At 40.5% G+C, this 21,075-nt stretch overlaps 1 protein-coding gene across 1 annotated transcript in view; it reads right to left on the reverse strand.

Moving 5' to 3' along the window:
• Window positions 1-19,553, reverse strand: part of lad1 (ladinin) — a 37,768-nt gene extending 18,215 nt beyond the window's left edge. The window contains exons 1-5 of the mRNA XM_056448903.1: window positions 19,437-19,553; window positions 16,901-17,026; window positions 13,940-14,252; window positions 7,429-7,508; window positions 7,151-7,322 (exon numbers count right to left, since the gene is read on the reverse strand). Coding sequence (XP_056304878.1) covers window positions 7,151-7,322; window positions 7,429-7,508; window positions 13,940-14,252; window positions 16,901-17,026; window positions 19,437-19,474 — 729 coding nt within the window. The 5' untranslated portion in view covers window positions 19,475-19,553. The remainder of the gene's footprint in view (window positions 1-7,150; window positions 7,323-7,428; window positions 7,509-13,939; window positions 14,253-16,900; window positions 17,027-19,436) is intronic.
• Between the last annotated feature and the right edge of the window lie 1,522 nt (window positions 19,554-21,075).

The following is a 21,075-nucleotide window of genomic DNA, read 5'->3' on the forward strand; positions in this document are numbered from 1 at the left end:
GGCAATATCTGAATGGTTTCATCGTTGCTTCAAGACCTACACCATTTTAAGTTAAAAACTGTAAATAAAATTAGCACATTTTTTGTATATAAAACATTTGTCAAAAACTTGACACCAGGGGCGTCGCTAGACCACATTTACTGGGGCACGTGCTACAGTAAAAATCGCCAGTGCCCCAGTAAATGCTTTGATATATGATTTACTTTATATGCAAGTGTATTTATTAAGAGTGGCAATTCCAGAATAAAGACATTATTCTCTATGTGCAACCGAACCAATGCTGGTGAAAAAGCAATGAAGTTTTATCAAAAAGCAAACTGAGCATGTGCGCAGAAAAAACCATACCCATGCGTCTCACGCACCACTCCTGCTTGAGGCTGCTTGCTGCTCTTCTCCCAGTGTAAGTCCCAGTTGTGAACATGCACGGCAAAAAATAGTTATGCTGCTCACCCACTGCTAACTCCTTGTGAAACTGGTGTAAGTCTTTTATGCGGAGGTGTCGGCCCGCAGTGAGTTTTGCAAGTCGACAAAACAAGGTTTAAATAATATGATGGTGATCTTATTTATACTATGACTCCTGATTTATTAAAATACTTTAAATACTTGACACTCAAACCTAGAAAATGTTGTATTTGATTTAAATCGTTAATTGCAGTTTCTTTATAATAATTTACAGTATTCATCAAGCAATATTTTTTGTAAAAAACATTTTTAATCCTACCGCTTTTTTTCCCAGAGTACACTGTAATTGCAATGTACTGTATCTGTGCAAAATAAATGATTAAAAAAAAGTTTCCATCTGCTTTTTGACAAGAATAAAGCTTTTTAACTAGACTGTAAGACAGGGGAGTAACATGAAGGGGCCTTACTTGTATGTTAGAGGCGTAACTTGAAGTTATGGAGACATGTCAAAACTATGTTGCTGGAAAGATGGCGCTGTACATCAGTTATTAATGTCTACACCTACTCCACACCTAAACCCAAACATCACAGTTATTAACATCTATACCTACCACAACCCTAAACCCAACCATAGTTGTTAATGTCTACGCCTTCCTCAAACCTAAACCCAACCATCACAGTTAAAAACATACAGCCGCGAGTTGCAAAGACTTTCATACTTGACGCGCTCGGCATTGTACTGTTATTTGCAAACACAGGGGGCGATGCCGAGTAGGCTGTGGAGAGGTAAGCATGATCGAACACCCAATGAGGGGGGAGAGCAGGCTTGGAGCCTGGCGGCTAATCAGCAGGCCAATCAGAAATAATAAATAACACCTGTTTATTCTAGTGATTGGGCCGGAGAGACAACCTTCTTAAGGAGAACAGAAGGAGCAGCCGGGAGAGGAGGGGGAGAGCACACACACACACACACGTACTACGGGTGTTGTGCACTAATTAAAAAAAAAATAAAACTTTACGGCTTACCTGAAGAGCCGACCCTGTCTTCTTCTTCCCTCAATATCGAACTTTGCTACAGTGGTGCCGAAACCCGGGAAGAAGAAGAAACTTTGCTGCCAGAATGGTTACTCCGTCTTCCAGTTCATGTGCGGAAGTCATCCAGGCGCTCGCGGCCCTCCACCAACAACAACATCGTGCGCTGGGGGACCTGAGAGAAAATCTGGAACGACGCTTCCAAGTCCTTGTAGAGGCCCAGCGGGAGGACCGTGAGCTAATCCGGAGTCTGCTGGCCCAGGAGATCCGGCCCGCTCCGACATCTGCCGCCCACCCTCCCATCTCGCTACAGAAGATGGCACCGGAGGACGACCCGGAAGTGTTCCTGAACCTCTTCGAGAGGTTGGCGGAGGCGTGTGGCTGGCCGCGGGCCGAGTGGCCGGTAAGAGTTATCCCCCTGCTGTCAGGCGAAGCCCAAATTGCCGTGCAGCAGCTACCGGCCCAGAATCTCCTGGAGTACGCTCACCTTAAGCGAGCCGTTCTCCAGCGGGCCTGCCGCAATCCAGAAGAGCAGCGTCAGCTCTTCCGCTACATGGAGCTGACTGCCAGTGGCCGGCCCTTCGTGTTAGCTCAGCAGCTCCGTGACGCCTGCCGCAAATGGCTGGTGAAGGATGGCCGGACCACCGACCAGCTGGTGGATGCCGTGGTGCTGGAGCAATTCATCACCCGCCTCCCCTCCCGAACATCGGAGTGGGTCCAGTGCCACCGGCCAGAGGATCTGGAGACGGCCATCCGGCTGGCAGAGGATCACCTGGTGGCGAGGTCCAGGGTCGGCGAAATAACCTCTCTCTCTTCTCCCCCTGGGTGGAGCCATGACCCCTGGCGGTTCCCCAGACAGCGCCAGGTCTCTCTCCGGTTCAATCAGTTGGTCTTGCTGGCCCTGGGGGTATAGTGAGAAGGGCTGGGCTGATGCATTGGCGCCGTGGGGGTGAGAACAGCACACCACAAATCTGCTCCATGAAGGAGGTGAGTGCGCTGATTCGGGTCCCCGCCACGCCAATCGTTGCCCCCGGTCGCGACGGGCTATACCGGATACCAGTGAGTATAAAAGGGGGTACATATCAAGCTTTGGTGGATTCGGGGAGCAACCAAACCTCCATCCACCAAAGCCTGCTTCAAGACCCGGCATTGGATACGAGCCGCACAGTAAGGGTAAGGTGTGTGCACGGGGATGTAATTCACTACCCACCAACGGCGATAGACATTCAATTCCGGGGTAAAAAGCATAGCGTTGAGGTAGCAGTTAACCCGCACCTCAAACACCCGCTAATTCTGGGAACCAATTGGCCTGGATTTAATAGATTATTAGGGGTCTTATGTGCGGGTGTGTCTTGGAAGAAGAAATCGCCGGGTAGGGGGTGTGTCGCTCAGCTGGGGGAATCCCAAGCGGTGACGTCACGCGCTGTCTCAGGGGAAGGGCTGGGAATTTCCCAGTGTAAAGACTTTCCCCTGGAACAGTCGCGTGACGACACACTAAGACATGCACTCGAAAGAGTGCAGGTGATAGATGGGGAAAACCTCCAGCCTGACCGGCCCCTCTCCTATCCATATTTTGCGATCATTAATGACAGGGTGTATCGAGTGACCCAAGACGCTCAGACAAAAGAAGATACTACCCAATTACTAGTACCAAAGTGCCGTTGGGAAATGCTTTTCCAGGCGGCTCATGCTAATCCTATGGCCGGACATTTAGGTCAGGCGGCCACATTAAATCGCCTCATGACCCGATTCTTTTGGCCGGGCATTCACGGTGATGTCAGCAGATGATGCACTGCGTGCCGTGAATGTCAGCTGGTAAATCCACCGGCCACCCCAAAAGCGCCTTTGCGCCCGTTACCAATTATGGAGATGCCCTTCGAGAGAATTGGTATGGATCTCATCGGGCCATTAGAGCGATCCGCACACGGGCACCGGTTTGCACTAGTCCTAGTGGATTATGCAACCCGCCACCCGGAAGCAGTAGCGCTCCGTAACATCTCAGAGAAAAGTGTTGCGGAAGCTCTGTTTCGTATAATCTCCCGAGTGGGAATCCCCAAGGAGATTCTCACTGATCAAGGCACCGCGTTCTATGTCACGCACCATGCGCGAACTTTACGGATTATTGGGCATGAAACCTATTCGCACCAGCGTCTATCACCCACAAACAGACGGGCTGGTGGAAAGGTTTAATCGCACGCTTAAATCAATGATCCGTAAATTCGTTCACGAGGACGCGAAAAATTGGGATAAGTGGTTGGAGCCCTTGTTATTTGCTGTGCGGGAGGTTCCCCAAGCCTCCACGGGGTTTTCCCCCTTCGAGCTTCTCTATGGCAGACAGCCCAGAGGGGTTTTGGATGTCATTAGAGAGGCTTGGGAGGACGAGCCTTCTAATAGTAAAAATGAAATTCAGTATATTCTGGACCTTAGAGCAAAACTCCACACACTGGGGCGGCTCTCTACGGAGAATTTGCTTAAGGCTCAGGATGACCAACGCCGGCGATATGACAAGGGCACTAAACTACGTAAATTTGCACAGGGAGATAAAGTCCTTGTACTGCTACCCACTTCCAGCTCTAAATTACTCGCCAAGTGGCAAGGGCTGTTTGTGGTCACACGACGAGTTGGTGATCTCGATTACGAGGTGGTTCGTTCGGACAGAGCTGATTCACGTCAGATCTATCACATTAATCTGCTGAAGCAGTGGAGGGAGCCGGAGGAAGTGGCGCTGGCTACGCTCGTTACTAACGAGGATGACCTGGGGCCAGAGAGCCCCAACCGGGAACGGCCGGGCGCTCTGGTCACCGGAGGGGATCATATCTCAGCGAGCCAGCTCCTCGATATCCGGCACCTCCAACGTGAATTCTCTGATGTGTTCTCGGCCCTGCCCGGTCGTACTAACCTGATTCAGCACAATATCGAGACCGAACCGGGCGTGGTCGTTAGGACCCGGCCGTATTGCCTACCTGAACACAAGAAAAAAGTGATTCAGGAAGAATTGAGTAATATGTTGAAAATGGGAGTAGTAGAAGAGTCCCACAGCGACTGGGCCAGCCCGATTGTCTTGGTACCCAAGACGGACGGCTCGGTCCGGTTCTGTGTGGATTATCGCAAGGTAAATGCGGTGTCGAAATTCGACGCCTATCCAATGCCGCGTATTGACGAGTTGCTCGACCGGTTAGGTGCTGCTTGATTTTACTCGACCTTGGATTTAATGAAGGGTTATTGGCAGATCCCCTTGACTCCAATATCCCGCGAAAAAACGGCTTTCACAACGCCGTTTGGATTACACCAATTCGTGACACTTCCGTTCGAGCTGTTCGGGGCACCGGCAACGTTTCAGCGTCTGATGGATAAAATACTCGGCCCTCACGTGGCATATGCCGCTGCCTATTTAGATGACATCATCATTTACAGTAATGACTGGCAGCGGCATATGCAACACCTGAGGGCGGTATTGTCGGCGCTGAGACGGGCTGGGCTCACAGCTAACCCACGGAAATGCGCAATTTGGCGAGTGGAAGTAAGGTATCTGGGCTTCCACTTAGGCCACGGGCAGGTGCAGCCCCAAATTGATAAGACTGCAGCTATTGCCACCTGTCCGAGACCTAAGACCAAGAAGGAGGTGAGACCGTTTTTGGGGCTGGAGGGATACTATAGGCGTTTTGTCCCTAATTATTCGGCCCTCGTCAGCTCATTGACTGATCTCACTAAAAAGGAGGGACCAGATACCGTCCAATGGCCGGAGCAGTGTCAACAGGCCTTCTCAAAGATGAAATCTATACTTTGCGGGGGGCCACTATTGCACGCTCCTGATTTTGCTCTCCCCTTTCTGTTACAGACGGATGCATCCGATCGGGGTCTGGGGGCGGTTCTCTCCCAGGAGGTGGCAGGAGTGGAACGGCCGGTGCTGTACATTAGCCGAAAACTCAGTAAGAGTGAGGCTAAGTACAGCACCATAGAGAAGGAGTGCCTGGTGATCAGGTGGGCCATTCTCACTCTTCGCTATTACCTCCTGGGCAGGGAATTCGTCCTCTGTTCAGATCATGCTCCTCTCCAGTGGCTTTACCGCATGAAGGATACCAACGCGCGGATCACCCGTTGGTATCTAGCGTTACAGCCTTTTAAATTCAAGGTGGTCCACAGGCCGGGGGCGCAGATGGCTGTGGCCGACTTCCTCTCCAGGGCGGGGTGGGGAGGGCTGCAGGCCGGACGGCTTCCCGGCCTGAGGCGGGTGGTGGGGGTATGTGGAGAGGTAAGCATGATCGAACACCCAATGAGGGGGGAGAGCAGGCTTGGAGCCCGGCGGCTAATCAGCAGGCCAATCAGAAATAATAAATAACACCTGTTTATTCTAGTGATTGGGCCGGAGAGACAACCTTCTTAAGGAGAACAGAAGGAGCAGCCGGGAGAAGAGGGGGAGAGCACACACACACACACACGCACTACGGGTGTTGTGCACTAATTTAAAAAAAAATAAAACTACGGCTTACCTGAATCGCCGACCCTGTCTTCTTATTCCCTCAATATCGAACTTTGCTACATAGGCTTACTGTCAAAACCGATGTAGAAGTCCGCAATTTTGCAGCCGATAGGCTGCGTCTGAAACCACCTACTACTCAGTAGGTACTGCATTTGAATTTAAACGTACTACTCAGCCATTAGAAAAGTGAGTTCTATACAGTATGAATGTAAGAAGTATGACTGGAATTCGGACGTACTACATCCGCCATTTTGTCATGGTCATGTGACCTACCTGTGTCGGTTGCATCACTTCACTCTCATTCATGAATTCTCTCGCAGGGCATCATGGGATAGCGCAGCGTGCATGGGATGCGCACTTTAGAATCTTGTCGGAAGTAGTAAGTCATCCGAGTACTTCTCGCATACTGATTTTCGAATTCTATGAACTCGAACATACTACTCGGCTCGCATACTGATTTTAGCGTACTCTATAGTATGAAAGTATGCGGTTTTGGACGCAGCCATAGTGTGTGTTTCTTTCAACTATTTTGAAATCTCTCACTTGTAATATGTGACCACATTAACTGTACAAAACTTGTCAATGAACTATGAGGGCAAAAAAAGTTTTAATAAATAATTAATCGCTTATTAATCATTATCAAGTTAAAATGTTCAGTTAATCGACATTTTGATTTTAGGCCAAATCGCCCAGCCCTACTATGCATTAACATTTAACATTAACAAACATTAACATAAAAAAAAAGAAAAAAAATGAGATATTTGGAAACATTATATTACGTATTGATATAAATACAAATATATATACACACATATATATATATATATATATATATATATATATATATATATATATATATATATATATATATATATATATATATATATATATATATATATATATATATATATATATATATATATATTCAGATAAGTGTTTCCCTCACCTCTTCTGACTTTTTTATCTAAAACACCCAAAATAAAGAAAATAGTTTTGGTGGATGAAAGAATTTACAGCTAGGTGAAGCATAATATTAGTATCAGGCCCTCTCTACAACCTTCTATCACCTTGATCATTTATATCTGAAACAACTTTTACAGTAAATAGTCTTTTTGTCAGTCTTCCCCTAGAGGGAGCCCTTCATCATTCTACTGTAGATACTGTATAACTAATCATTATAATAACTGCAGCAAGCAAACCAGCAGTGCAGTTTCTGTGAATGAGAGTCAGTCTCACCGGTGTGTCTCCATTTGCTGTGGGAGGGCTCATGGAGCCGGAGTGGGCAGGACTGTGTGGTGGCTCCGCTCCTGGAGACTGAGGGAGCGGAGACTTGGGGCTCAGAGGAGAAACCACTCTGTTGATAGCAGGAGGTGATGAAGGACTCTTGTCAAAGGAGATGGAGAGAGAGCTGATCAAAGAGAACAACAGTATCATATCATTCAGCATTAGGATAAAGAGAATATCAATGGTTTCATAAGTTCAAATATTTACTATTTACTTAGAAATGAAAGTACCTCACAAACTTTCGGGATGCATTTGAATGAGTTTGGGAGTTTGTTGGTGTTGAATCTTGGTTCGTGTCTTGGTTTTCTTGCTGCAAAAAATAAATACATAAATAAATATGTCAATGAGTGTGTAATTGAAAATGAGCAGGGCAGTTTACACACTTCTTAAAATGATTTGTTGTTGAATTTTTAGCCCAGTCATATTTAAGAGTTTATTAAATGTACAGTATACGCCATTTTTGTCAATTTCTTACTATTCTTTTCTATACATTTAAAACAAAACCACAAGAGCAAGACAGAAAGATTGAGTTACAAGCAAATTAAATAGTGTCAAATAAATGTCAAGGAAACTCTTTGCATAGCAGAAATGACACTGAAGAACACAAACATGAATGTAATTAAATAAAAACAAATAAATAAAATCTATATCACATTAGCAAACAACATTTACAAAGTCAAAAACTTCCTTCACGTATTATTGCTTACTTTATCACATTACACATGAAAAACAAACTTGTAAAGGATTTTTTTTTGCAGTATAATCTTTTTTTTGACAAAAAAAATAAATTTCATACCATGCTATTGATTTTCTGATAATAAAAATGATAATATATTCCCACTAAGCAACTAGTCTACATTTATGCTTAAAGCATATTAACTTTTGACATCAGTTGCTATTATATTCTCATCAAAATGTGAATAATTGCCAATTTCAAGAGCAAGTCTGTCACAATCACCAGTGATATAGCATTTGCAGATACCTGGAGAACTACTTTAATGAACTACAGATCCCTTCACGCACTTCACTCACACACCTGATCCAGATTCCCCTTGATTGCACACAAAGCTGAAGATGTTCAGGACTAATAAGATGGACTATTAACACAGCACACACACACACACACACACACACACACGCACACGCACACACACACACACACACACATCGTGGCTGACCCTTGTAAACTGTAAGTGAGCATAACAAAGCATTTTCCTTGTCTTGCCTTGTCTTGTTTTCGACCTTTGCTTTTTTTTACTGTTAGTGATGGGCAAAGCAAGTCTTCATGAAACACTGAAACAGTCAGAGCATATGTGTCGAAGCTTCGAAACATTTTGAAACCCATCTCCACAGTGACACCTAGTGGTCATTTGTATGTATTGTTCTGGAACAGCTGCAGCAAAAAACAGTTAAGCAAATCGAGGTATTAAACCCCACATTGTAGAGTTAAGGTTTAAAGTGATTTAGTGAAGAGTTCCTGACTAGCATGCAGAGATAATGGGTTTGAATTCAGGGTGATGCAGCTATAGACGCTAGTTTTTAAATGCACTGTTCTTATAACGTGTTTTGTTTTAACATTGGTCTGACATCCGAATTATCATTTTGTGAATCAATGTATTGTTTTGGTCACAACATTGTTAAAATGCATGAAGTCATAATTACAGAGCATTTGACAAGTTGGGATTCGAATGCAGGCCATTTGCAGCACAGTAACTTTGCGCACATGCATGTTCCATTAAGCTCTATGAGATAGTGTTATTTTTTTTCAGAACCCTGTCAGTCTAAAGCCAGGTCTCGAAATGCTTCTAAAATGACTGATGCTTTGAATCGCTTTAGTCACGTTACATAGTGTTTCAAAACATGTGTGACCAGGGTGGTTCGGATCATACTTTTGTGAAGTGTTTCGAAACACCCTTTGGGATCTCGACACTGTGTCGAAACAATGTCTGTTGCCAACCGATTCCTTACAGATTGCATCGTTTGAAAAATAATTTTATTTCAGAAAATATCTGTGTGGCCACTGCTCCACTTAACAGACTAAAACATATTTGTTTAATGGATTATATATAGCTGAAAACACATGCATGTGACATTACAATAATTAAAGTTGCCTGTATAATCACTAAAAACTGCCATTCATCCCAGATCATTGCAATATCACAAACTTCTGTTATAATCAGGCTGTTGATTTTATCACGTTTAGTCTCCTGTTTGTGATGTTTGTGATTTTTGTTAATTGTCACCATTGTTGAGGTTCATTTGCTGATTACTGGTGTCTGTGAGCAGAAGTTGAACCATATAATTTTTTTAGCTTATAAACCTTCATAATTCTATGACATGTGCAAGCATGTTATTACCTTACTTCTAATAATGGATTAAACATTGGTTATCATCAGTGAATTATATTATTTCATCACAGGATGTGCCTAACTTAATTTTATGGTTTTTTTTTTTTTTTTTGAGTTGTTTGCTGTAATGAATAAACTTTTTAAGCAAAGTTCTTAAAAGTTACAGCAGCCCAAAAGAAAATTTATATTAAGAGGTTCAGGGCTATGAGCCCAACTAAAGCAAACACTTTTCTCCATGATGGTGACTTTAATCTATGTGGCCCAAATATGTTTTAAGATAACTGGGTAACATTTGCCATATCTTCTTTGGGCCACTATAGGCTAATGGCTGCATTAGCCAGAGTTTACTGTGCCGAATATTTGCCAAAAGTGGCCCACATATGTTTTAAGATAACTGGGCCACATGTGCACTTACACGTGTGAGCCACTTTAGGTTTAGACCCAGATTACCATTAAATGACTATGCCACATTTTTGCAGACTGTGGCCCACTTTTGTCCTTCATCATTTGGGCCAAATTTATCATTTTTCACATGAGCCACATTAGGTTTACCTCCAGATTACATTTTGCCATGAGTGCCAAATCTTTGCCTTAAATGGCCTATATATGAATTTGAATCTTTGGCCCCCTTTGCCATTGTACAGGTGAGCCACTCCAGGAAAACAGTTGTTTTGTCTGGGCTGAAGGAATACCACCTGTGCCGTATAACTGCCTAAAGTGGCCCACATTCATATGCTATCTAGGATGGCTAGTTATACAGGATATTGCACCATATCATAAAGCGTGAATCATCTCAGACTGATTTCTTGAACATGACAATGAGTTCACTGTACTGAAATGGCCTCCACAGTCACCAGATCGTAATCCAATAGAGCCCGTTAGGGATGTTGTAGAACAGGAGATTAACATCATGGATGTGCAGCCGACAAATCTGTTGCAACTGTGTGATGCTCATGCTATGATTTAAATATGGACCAAAATCTCTGAGGAATATTTCCAGTACCTTGTTGAATCTATGCCACGAAAGATTAAGGCAGTTCTGAAGACAAAAATGGGGTCCAACCCTGTACTAGTAAGGTGTACCTAATAAAGTGGCCAGTGAATTGTGTGTCTTTATGCAGTAAAACTACAGTTTAAAAAAAAATATTCAAGCAGTTTTGGGTCAAATATATTTGTTGGGACCTGAAATATTGAAAAACAGTGTTTAACAAAGTGTAAATACTGTTTTAAGCATATGCTGGTAATTTTGTAAAAACTAAATATATATATATATATATATATATATATATATATATATATATATATATATATATATATATATATATATATATACATATATATAAATATAAATGAAAATGACATTAATAATTCAAAATAAAGTACTGTGGTTTCATTTGAACCAGCAGCTTTTATTTTTATTTTAAACTTAAACTGTACTCCTTCTGCGTTGTTGTGTATTTTGTTGCATTATGCAAGTTGTATTGGCTGCAAATTCGTCTTTGTTTTTAAACCTCTCACAGAAGTGACGACACACTTCAGAAGTGGGTCAAATGACTTAATGTTCTCTTATGTCTTGGCCCTGTAGGTGAGCGTAAGGAAAACTGGCCCTCCCGCAGCTTTTTCTGTTAATCCTGTAGATGATTAATTACACATTTCATGGGTGGTAACGAGAGACTACTTCACAGCAAACAGATGACCTCTGACCCATAGCACATGACGGTACCTGTCAGATTTAAACAGCATGGAAGTGACAACTTACAGACTCTGGATGAAAAATGTAGAGGGAGAATTTAATGGACAAAACAATGTTCATTTTAACTTAGTCAACTGTACATGTTTGTGACTCACAAACACAATGAGATGTTGATATCCCATTGACGTCCATGAACTTGATACAAAATGTTACAATTTTCACTGGTCTGCTATATATGGAAACTAATGTGTAATGCTACAATGTCATTTGCAACAATAATATTGCCTTGCTGTGAGAACTGATGTGTAACCCTCAAAAAACATGTACCCAGATCAGCACAGAACATGCCATGCCAAAATATACAAAGGTTTAAGTCTATTGAAATAAGTTGTTTGCAAATGCTCTTAATGGCAGAGTATTTGTTCTACCAGCAAATTTCAAACAATACCAAGTCCAGTAAAACTATCATCATTTACTCACTCTTATGTTGTTCCAAACTCAAAAGACTTTGGTTAATCGTCCTCTAATGAACTTTGTAGAACATGTAAACTTCTGCTTTTCTGAAACGTATTTACAAAAACTAGTCTGGCTTTTAAAGACAAATGTCCAACCTAATTAGGACCCTAGATGTGTCTCTCTTCCTCATAATTGACTATTCAATTTCAGGTTTTAGAGTTTCTCCTAAAGAGCTGACAAAGTGTGTTAAAAAAAAGGGTATGAAAATGTCTATTTATGGAAAAGCAGATTGAAAAATTGAAGTATTGAGATTTTCTGGTACACAAGCGGAACACAAATGGAAGAGAGGCTTTACTAAAGGCACGCTATTTCTCATGGACGGCACAACTGAGTTTATGTGAAAATAGTTCGGATGTGGTGTCATATGACATAATTTTATAACCTGATGAATTCACTATCTCTTTTACTTTCACTCTTTTCATCTTTTTTTCTCATATAGGTGCATAATGATGATACTCAAATATATATTTTATACAAAACCTGATGAGCCGTCTGAACTGTCTAAGCTAACTGAGTGTATTAAAGATGTCAAAGACAAGATGATCAACTATTTTCTTCTATTAAGTTTTGACAAAACAGAAGTATTACTTATTGGGCCAAAATCCTGTACACAGTAGATCTCACAACTCAACAGCAACCTAACCTTTGAAAATCATATCTCCCATATCACAAAAACTGCCTGCTTTCATCTGAGAAATATCAATAAGTTACTAATTATGCTATCCATCTCAGATGCAGAAAAGCTAGTACATGCTTTTATGACTTCTAGGCTGGATTACTGTAATGCTCTGTTCGCTGGTTGCCCAGCATCCTCTATTAATAAACTTCAGCTGCCAGAGTTCTTACCAGGTCTAGATAATATGACCCCAATTTTATCCCCCTTACACTAGCTGCCTGTCAAGTTAACTTGTTAACTTGTTCTTGCACAATATACAGTAAATTTTAATATTTTTGCACTACCACAGATGTCATTTTTTTTTCCAAGTAGAATACGATCCTGGGTTAACATCTATGATGCTCCTAGGAGAATATTCCTGTTCGAAAATATAATCCATTCCCAATCCCCACCCCTAGACCTAACCCTATTTGTAAATAATTCCCCAAATCAGAGAGGATTAATAGTTGAATAGCAATGATGAAGGAGCACATATCTCTAACAGGAAGTCTAAACCTAACATAACTATTAAATTCATGACTTTTGGGCATGTGATCTAAAACTTGATTTACATCAGACAGCCTCTTTCCTTGCACGACAGTGGGGGGAAAAATTGGCAAACTACAAAAGACACAGGAAAAAATCCTCACTTTGTCATACTGGAATTAATCACATTTTGAGTGAATAATTTTATAGAGATCTATTGTTTGGATTGGTCATCATGATGTATAACCAATTAATCAATGAAATGGCCTCACAGCAAGTGGTCCCTGAATTCGATTTCCAGCTGGACCAGGAGGTCTTTGAATGTAGAGAAGTTCTCCCCATTTCTGTATGGTTTTCCATGCGGTATATGTGAATAAGCTAAATGTGTGTGTGTGTGTGTGTGTGTTTCACAGCAAAGGCATTTGCTTGTAAAACAATTGCCAGAGTCATTAATTCTGCTATGGTGACCCCTGATAAATTAAGGAAAGTGAGTAAGTGAGTATCTGTACATCGACTGATTGAATAGAACATTTAAAAGAAGGCGGACTCTCAGTGCCACACCTATCTATTACATAATTGTCATAGATTAATGGTAGTTCAAAGCTGTTAAAGGGTTAGTTTAGCCTCAAGTAGTTGCAATACCCTGAGACCTTCATTCATCTTCAGATCACAAATGGAAATATTTTAGATGAAATCCAAGAGCTCTCTCATCCTTCATAGACAGCAATGGTTCTGAAATGTTCAAAGTCCAGAAAAGGAACCAAAAACATTGTAAAACATTCCATGTGACTTCAGATTTCCATCTTGGAAACTCTAGGAGGCCACACAAACCCTGACTTTAGAATTTCAAATGGGATCATCTGGAATAAGGCATCATTCGCAGGTACAACTTTCAAAGTAAGCTCATTTGTGATGACTTAAAATGCTATTGTAACTATTATACTGTAGCTATCGTCTCTGACCTCAAAAGATTTACTGACACCATTCACTAAAATCATATGAAGCAATTAGGTGCATTGCAGTGAAATCCCATGTTGTCCTACCTTTCCATGCGTCTCTGTGTCTGTGAAGTTGGTGGGAGGTTCTGGTGACAAAATGTTCTTCACGCAGTGCTGAATGTTCTTGAACAGTTCATCCTCCTGTGTTTCCCCCAGCAGCTCCACATGGGCCTCAGTATCCAGGATGTCCTGTTCACCCTCTTCCCCTTCCTCCTTATTCTTCCTCAGAGTTTCGACATGCCTCATTCGCCGACGTTCATCACGGACCCGTAACATCTCCACAAAGTCCAACTGCAACTGATCCAGACCGCCGCCAGAGTCAGCACTGGAGTCTCCAGCATCAGCAGGCCTGGCATCGCTGGAAACATTATTTTAGTTTTTAAATAATGACGGCTTTTGAAAATTAATTGCCATGTATTTCCTATGAGGTTTAAGACAAAAGCATTGAATATTAAAAAAAGGTTTACCATACTTTTAAAAAGGTTTATTTCAGAAATAATCAACCCAGGCTCATTCTGAAAATGTACCGCTATACATTTCTGGAGGGAGCCAAATATGTCCCAGGAGGTGAGTTATTTTTTTTGTTTGTAATTTTTTGTTACTGCAAATCCAACAGAGGCTGCTGTGTACGCTTTTTGAGATCTCAAATTTGTCTTGTGAGTGACATTAGTGCCTGCTGTTCTCATGTGACTCCACCAGAGGCCGCTGACGACTGATTGAATTACTGACTGATCGACTGACCCACCCTCCTCCTTCCCTAAACCCAACCATTAGTGTTTTCAAAAGCACTGATTGACCTGCCCAGCGACTTGCCTAAACACAACCGACAATTTTAAAAAGCAATCCAGAAAATTTAATTTACCACGTTTTCAGATTTGACCATTTTTTGACTTTGATATTTTTTGGCTTCTGTTTTTGTCTTGCCCGCTTTCTAGAACCATTCTTCACCACCAGTGCTTAATTTATGAATTGCGAGGTCCCGGAACAGATTGGGGTAATGGATACGGCATGTTACAGGAGGATGTAGAGGTGTCACGCACGATAGTGGAGACCGGCGGGAGAGGAGGGCGTCGGATGGCAGAGGGGTGTCACGGAAGAAAGTGAAGAGGTTTGGGGAGTCGCGGAAGAAAATTAAAGTGAACAGCAGCTGGGGGAGAAGGGGGATCGGTAAAATGAAGTGCCGGATCAGATTTCAGAGCTCCCCGATTTGGATCCGGCGTGTTCCGGCACAAATTAAGCCCTGTTCACCGCACTCGAACCCTATCATCGTGGTCAACTCCTATCTGCGTCTCAAGACTGCCGACGTAAATGGCGAGCTACTGGACAAACTGAAAACAGCAGGAAAGCTGTCCACATGGAGGTAAGCGCTCAGCTGGTAAGTGCAACAAGGAACGGTGTCGTGCAGCCCCGTAGCCTTTATTTAGAGATGAAATGCAGCCATACAGTATGTATTTCTGGCTACATAATTCATGATCTGCAGAAATGTATATAGGGCTATGTTTTCAGAATGAGCCTACGTTGGAAATAATGTGTTTTACATGTAGTGTGATTATTTCTTTAATGTTAAAAATATAGCTTTTTAAGAAAGACACTATCCATAATTCCTTTAACTGTGCTTCTTTTTATAAGGGACATTTTAGACAATTTAGACAAAGAACAAAGCATTGATAAACTAGCATGATGCTTTTTATCAGGGATATGCGATTTGGGGGAAATATCTAATTGCCATTTTTACAGATATTGCGATTGTGATTTGATTAGCGATTTAATTTTGTAGTCAAGCTTCAGCTGAATATTCTGTATCATAGTTTCTTACTGCTAAAATGCAGTGAGTGTTCGTTAAAAAAAGAAACCGAAACAATAATAACTAACTCCAACCTTTATTCAAATTTGTTTTTAAATATGTAGAAATTAAACAGATTTTTCTCTTGAGCAAATAGCGAGTTATCTCGTTAGTTATCTCCTGACGCCTTTGTGATGTTTTTTCATATGGTATAACAGCTGCAAACAACTCTGAAATTGTACTTTGCTGTTGCTAGCTACTAGATTGAGTATCACTGGCAATTTTTTTAGTTGACTTTTTAGCAAGACACTCCTTATGCAGCCGCCTATGGTGCCGTTTTAGGTGCTGGTTGTTGTATTTCCTTGTGCTGTGGCAACAATTCTGCAACAGCTTTTACAAATTACCTGTTTTTGTTTGATGAGTGTGACTTTGTAACCAAAATATTCCTATATTACTGACATGCTGTTTTTCTTTGATATTAATTTGTCTATTAATGCTTCTGAAGCGGCAGACGCCATCATACCACTTGTCCACACTTTCCTGTTTGCTTGTTTTATTGTAGGTGTTCTGCATAGTTCACAATTCTGATTGGGCAGAATGAAAATGTGCAGACGACACTCAGACATTTGCTTTGGGTGGAGGGAATTATATAATACATATATATTTCATATCGCAGTCTCTTGCGATTAGCTAATCACATCATTTCAAATCGCGATTGAATCCCGCCATACTTTTTACCCATTCGGGCATTCTTCTTCGCTACAATTGGGTCAGAATTCCATAGTCTTTGTACTTAGAAAAAATTAATCTCTCATTTATGCCAATGGGAGAAATTCTGAACATGAAACTGTTCTTGCAAACTTGTTTCTCAAACAAGACTTATTTTGGGCTTAATAGATTAGGGCGTTGTCCACATAAAGTATGGCATTATGAAACAAAATGACATGAATATCCTATTCATATTCTCTTTTATGATACCATAAACCTTTATCTAAAGCTCTCTGAAGTGCTCATCCTTAGGTCAATTGCTTCATGCAAATATGTAGCACAATTTGCATTCAATTTGATAAATACCAATGTAGTATCACTTTAAAACCTTTTCAAGTTTGAACAAACTGAAGTAAGAATATAAAGCATAAGCACACCATTATAGTTGTCTCTATAATTTTCTCTGTAATGTTTTATTTTTTGCTTTGTATATATTTATTTTTTTGGTCTCGCACCTACTGGTTTGTGGTTCACTCTCTTCATGGGGACTTTCATCCGTGTCTGCTGTAGGCTCCCTAGTCTTCCTCCTTTTCTCTCTCTCAATCTCTTCCTCATCCTCCACAGTCCACTGCCGAGCCAGCCTAAAGATCAAACACATTACACATTGAAAATAGAAGCAGAAGCAATTGCAGAAATACTAAAATACATACAGAATTTGAATATTCTACAATTGCCCATTCACAATTTGCCTCCATGTACACCAATGAGTCAAAATTAGTGTTCATAAAATGCTACTGGTCCACTTCTCTGTATAGTGCCAAAACAGAACCAAGCTGAAAAGGCCCTTGCCTCTACAAGAACCCTGAAGGTGTACTGTGGTACAGTATCTTTCAACAAGATGTTAGCAGATACTTCAAGTCCTGTGGGTTAAATCAAACTTGTAGACCCAGCACTTCCAACAAATGATCAAGTTCTGGGAGATCTGGGGGGTTTGGAAGTCAGCAGGTCAACACCTTAAACACGTTGTCACGTTTTTTCACAGTATCCCTGAACAATGTGTGCAGGATGGAAGGTGCATTATTCTGATGAAGGAGGCCACTTCCAGCAGGGAACCGCTTTTTCATTAAACAGTGTTCCTGGTCTACATAAATAGTTTCCCAGTAGAACGTTTCCCCAAAACATCACACTTGTTTTACTCGATTGTCGTCAACCCTAAACCCTGGGGCCTCATTCTTCCCAAGTAAAGAGCATGCATTTACACAGCAGTCTACACGATGTGAAATAAAACCCTTGGACCTTAGGAGACCTTATTCTATTGCTCTAAGGTTCAGTTTAAACATTTATATACCTATTGTAGGTGCATCTGAAGGTGGACAGGGGTTATCATCATGCACAAAAGCTACAAAAGCTGTCGCTGAGGGGATACCTTTTCAAAAGGTATACAGTTGTTCTTAAAGGATCCATATCGGTAGAGCTAAGCTACATATATTTGCACTTTTGTACTTTTTTAACATTTACTGTTGAAGAAACACTCCACTTTTGGAAAATAGGATCATTTTACACGTCCCTTAGAGTTAAAAAGATGAGTTTTACTATTTTTTAATCCATTTCCCTAATCTTTGGGTATGGTGAGAGTATGTTTAGCTTAGCTTAGAATAAATAATTATATTGGATTAGATCATTAGCATCTCGCTCAAAAAATTCAAAAAAGTCTAAGAGCTTATGAGACATGAAATAGCTACAGCAAGCACAATGATATTATGCAGCACCTGAAAATAGTACACAGGTAACTAGATAGTGATATATGTAAAATAAGTACCTTTTGTAAAGGTACCAGCCCAGTGACAGCTGTCATACTTTTTTCATATATGGTCATTCAGCCTTATAAACTGTAGTGTGATGGTACTGTGTAATGCACTGTTGTGAGTTTGACACATTCACTTCATAACCATCATATTTTTTTTTTACTTATGTGACTTAATGTAGACCTTCAGATTCAGATTAGATTGAATACCCTTCTTTTCCCTCATTGCTGTATAAAGCTCAAAATCCTACCCAGCCACTATTTAATGGTTTGACCTTCTCAGACAACTGCCGGTAAAATGTCACCACTGATGACCTGGAGCAAACCAATAGCCTTGCCATTTCAGTGACCAGCTAAAGATTTGACTGCTTAGACTCTTGTCTGATTGTCCTACATCCAACATGTTTATTACAATTGCTGATTGTGTACTGATATAGTGTAATAAGCATATAATAAATGTTTTTGTAACTATACAGATGACAGACAGACAAACAGATATTGTGTTTTAAAACTGTTCGCAAAGGCAAATGAAAATAGCATGAAAGTTCTGAGCTACTGACTACTGAAATCCGTCTGTCAGTTTATTCTGAAAGTATGAGAAGATGCATTACGGTCAAAGGTCTCGATGATACATCCCAGAGGTGGACTATTGTATTTCAGTTTGAAAACAGTGTTTCATTGTGCAATAACTGGTTTTTCAAGCTCTGTTTTGGTTAAAGAATACTCAGTGCCTCAAGTCTGAAAACGTGGCATTACTTTCCATATGAGTCCATTACACTAGCTGTCAAAATAACACCAACTTGCAGCTCAGACTTCAGTGGCATGTCCAGTCTGGACTAAATTACTTTCAGTTTTTATTTTAGTCATTAAAGTTGTAAACCAAAGTATTGTTTTCTACTACCAACATGAGTGTAAATGTCCAAATTACTCTTAAATTGCTGCCTCAGGTGCTATATTCATGAAATAATAATAATAATAATAATAATAATGCTTTTTTTCTGGGAACATGTGATTATGTGATTATACTAAAATCTTAAAATGTTAGTTTTGTTCTCAGAAATCAGAGTAAATTAATTTTAAAAAAAGTAGAAACGCGGCAAAATAATTGTACAGCAGATATTGAAGTAAATACGAATACGTTTACAACATAGCTGGCGTCTATAAACACTGACACTTGCTTCTGCAACCTGTCAGAAACCGCAAAACCATTACAATAAACGCTTAAATATCAATTAAAATCTACTCACGTTGACAAAGCGGACCAGTTTTTCCGGCTAATGGACATTATTGTATTTTGTAGTGTAGAGCTTGGCTGTAGAGAGGTGTGCGGAGGTGTGTGAAGTCCTCTTGTCTGAGTCTGTGTGCCACCTTTACCCCGCACCTTGACGAGCGCCGCGTCACATGACCACCACCATCATCCACTCCCGCCGTGCGGCACATCACAGCACAGGCTACTCATTTACTCTTAATACATAATTATTATATTGTTTCCGTGTTTGATCGGCTCCTGCATCGTGTTTAAGTCCTTGAGCAGCTCTATAGCATAAATGGGATAAAGAGGAACTCCACAAACATCTATTCGATATCCACGACCCTTTACGCGACGCGTCAAAACCAAAACGTTTCCATATCTTATTATTAATATATCTTATTATCTTTTTACTATCATATTTTTGTATCTTATAGAATTGGCAAATTAGATTAATATTCCTGCAAACGATTTCTTAAATGATCTTAGCATATCATGTGTATTTGTGTTCCAGTTACTTTTAGGACTGATTTCTGTTATTTATTTATAATATTGTAATTATATATAATAATTGTATAATTATAATACTAATAATAATTATTATTTTATGTATTTAAAATAAATATTATTTTTATATATGTATAATACATATAAATAAATGGGGGGTGTTTTTTTTACACAATGATGATATCAGAATACAACAATGCATAATTCAAAATAAAAATTATGAGATGATTAAACATGTTACAAACATATTCTTGCTCTCTGTCGTTGACTACATATAAATAGACTATTTTCAAATCAGACATTTGTCATTATCAGATTCTCTCTTGCATATTCAACATCATGTAGCAGATATACTGCCACTCACGGTCAGTAAATGTTTATTCTCACACAAAAGACTCACACTGTGGACACAGGCATACTCAGTTTCTCTCCAGTTTCTCTCATCAAAATAATTGGTCCCACTTTATATTAAGTATCCTTAACTACTATGTACTTGCATCAAAAAATAATAAAAATGTATTTTAGAACACTTGTGGTGCTCTTGAGTTGGGATAGGGGTAGGGTTATGGACAGGTTTGGTGATATGGGTAGGCTTAAGGGTGGGTTAAGGTGTAAGGGGTGGTCAACAGTGTATTTACAAATGTAGTTACAGAATTTAATTACAGATGTAATTACACACAGGTATTTAATCAAGCATAAGTACACAGTAAATACATGTATTTACACAATAAGAACATTATAACAAATTATAAATTTATGTGTAAGTACATATTAGTTAAGGACACTTAATATAAAGTGGGACCAAATATTCAATAGTATCTGGATGCAGCCTTTATGATGCAAGCTGAGATAGATTCACTCAGCGATGCAATGTCAGACACAAGGCACTAAATGGAGTGAGTGACGTCACTGTGACAGGTAGGGTTAGGGCTGGGGTTAGATGAGCGCATTAAAAAGCATTGGATGCAGCTCAGATTGCACTGCACCAGGTCTGCATCCAGACCCCAAAAAATTACCTGAATAATAATACTATTATTAATATTATTAATTATTAATAATATTACACAAACTTCATTATATCTTTAAAAAGATTTTAATATTGTTTGAATTTGAGGACTTATTAGCCCAGT

The sequence above is a fragment of the Danio aesculapii genome, chromosome 23, assembly GCF_903798145.1.
Source record: "Danio aesculapii chromosome 23, fDanAes4.1, whole genome shotgun sequence".
NCBI lineage: Eukaryota > Metazoa > Chordata > Actinopteri > Cypriniformes > Danionidae > Danio > Danio aesculapii.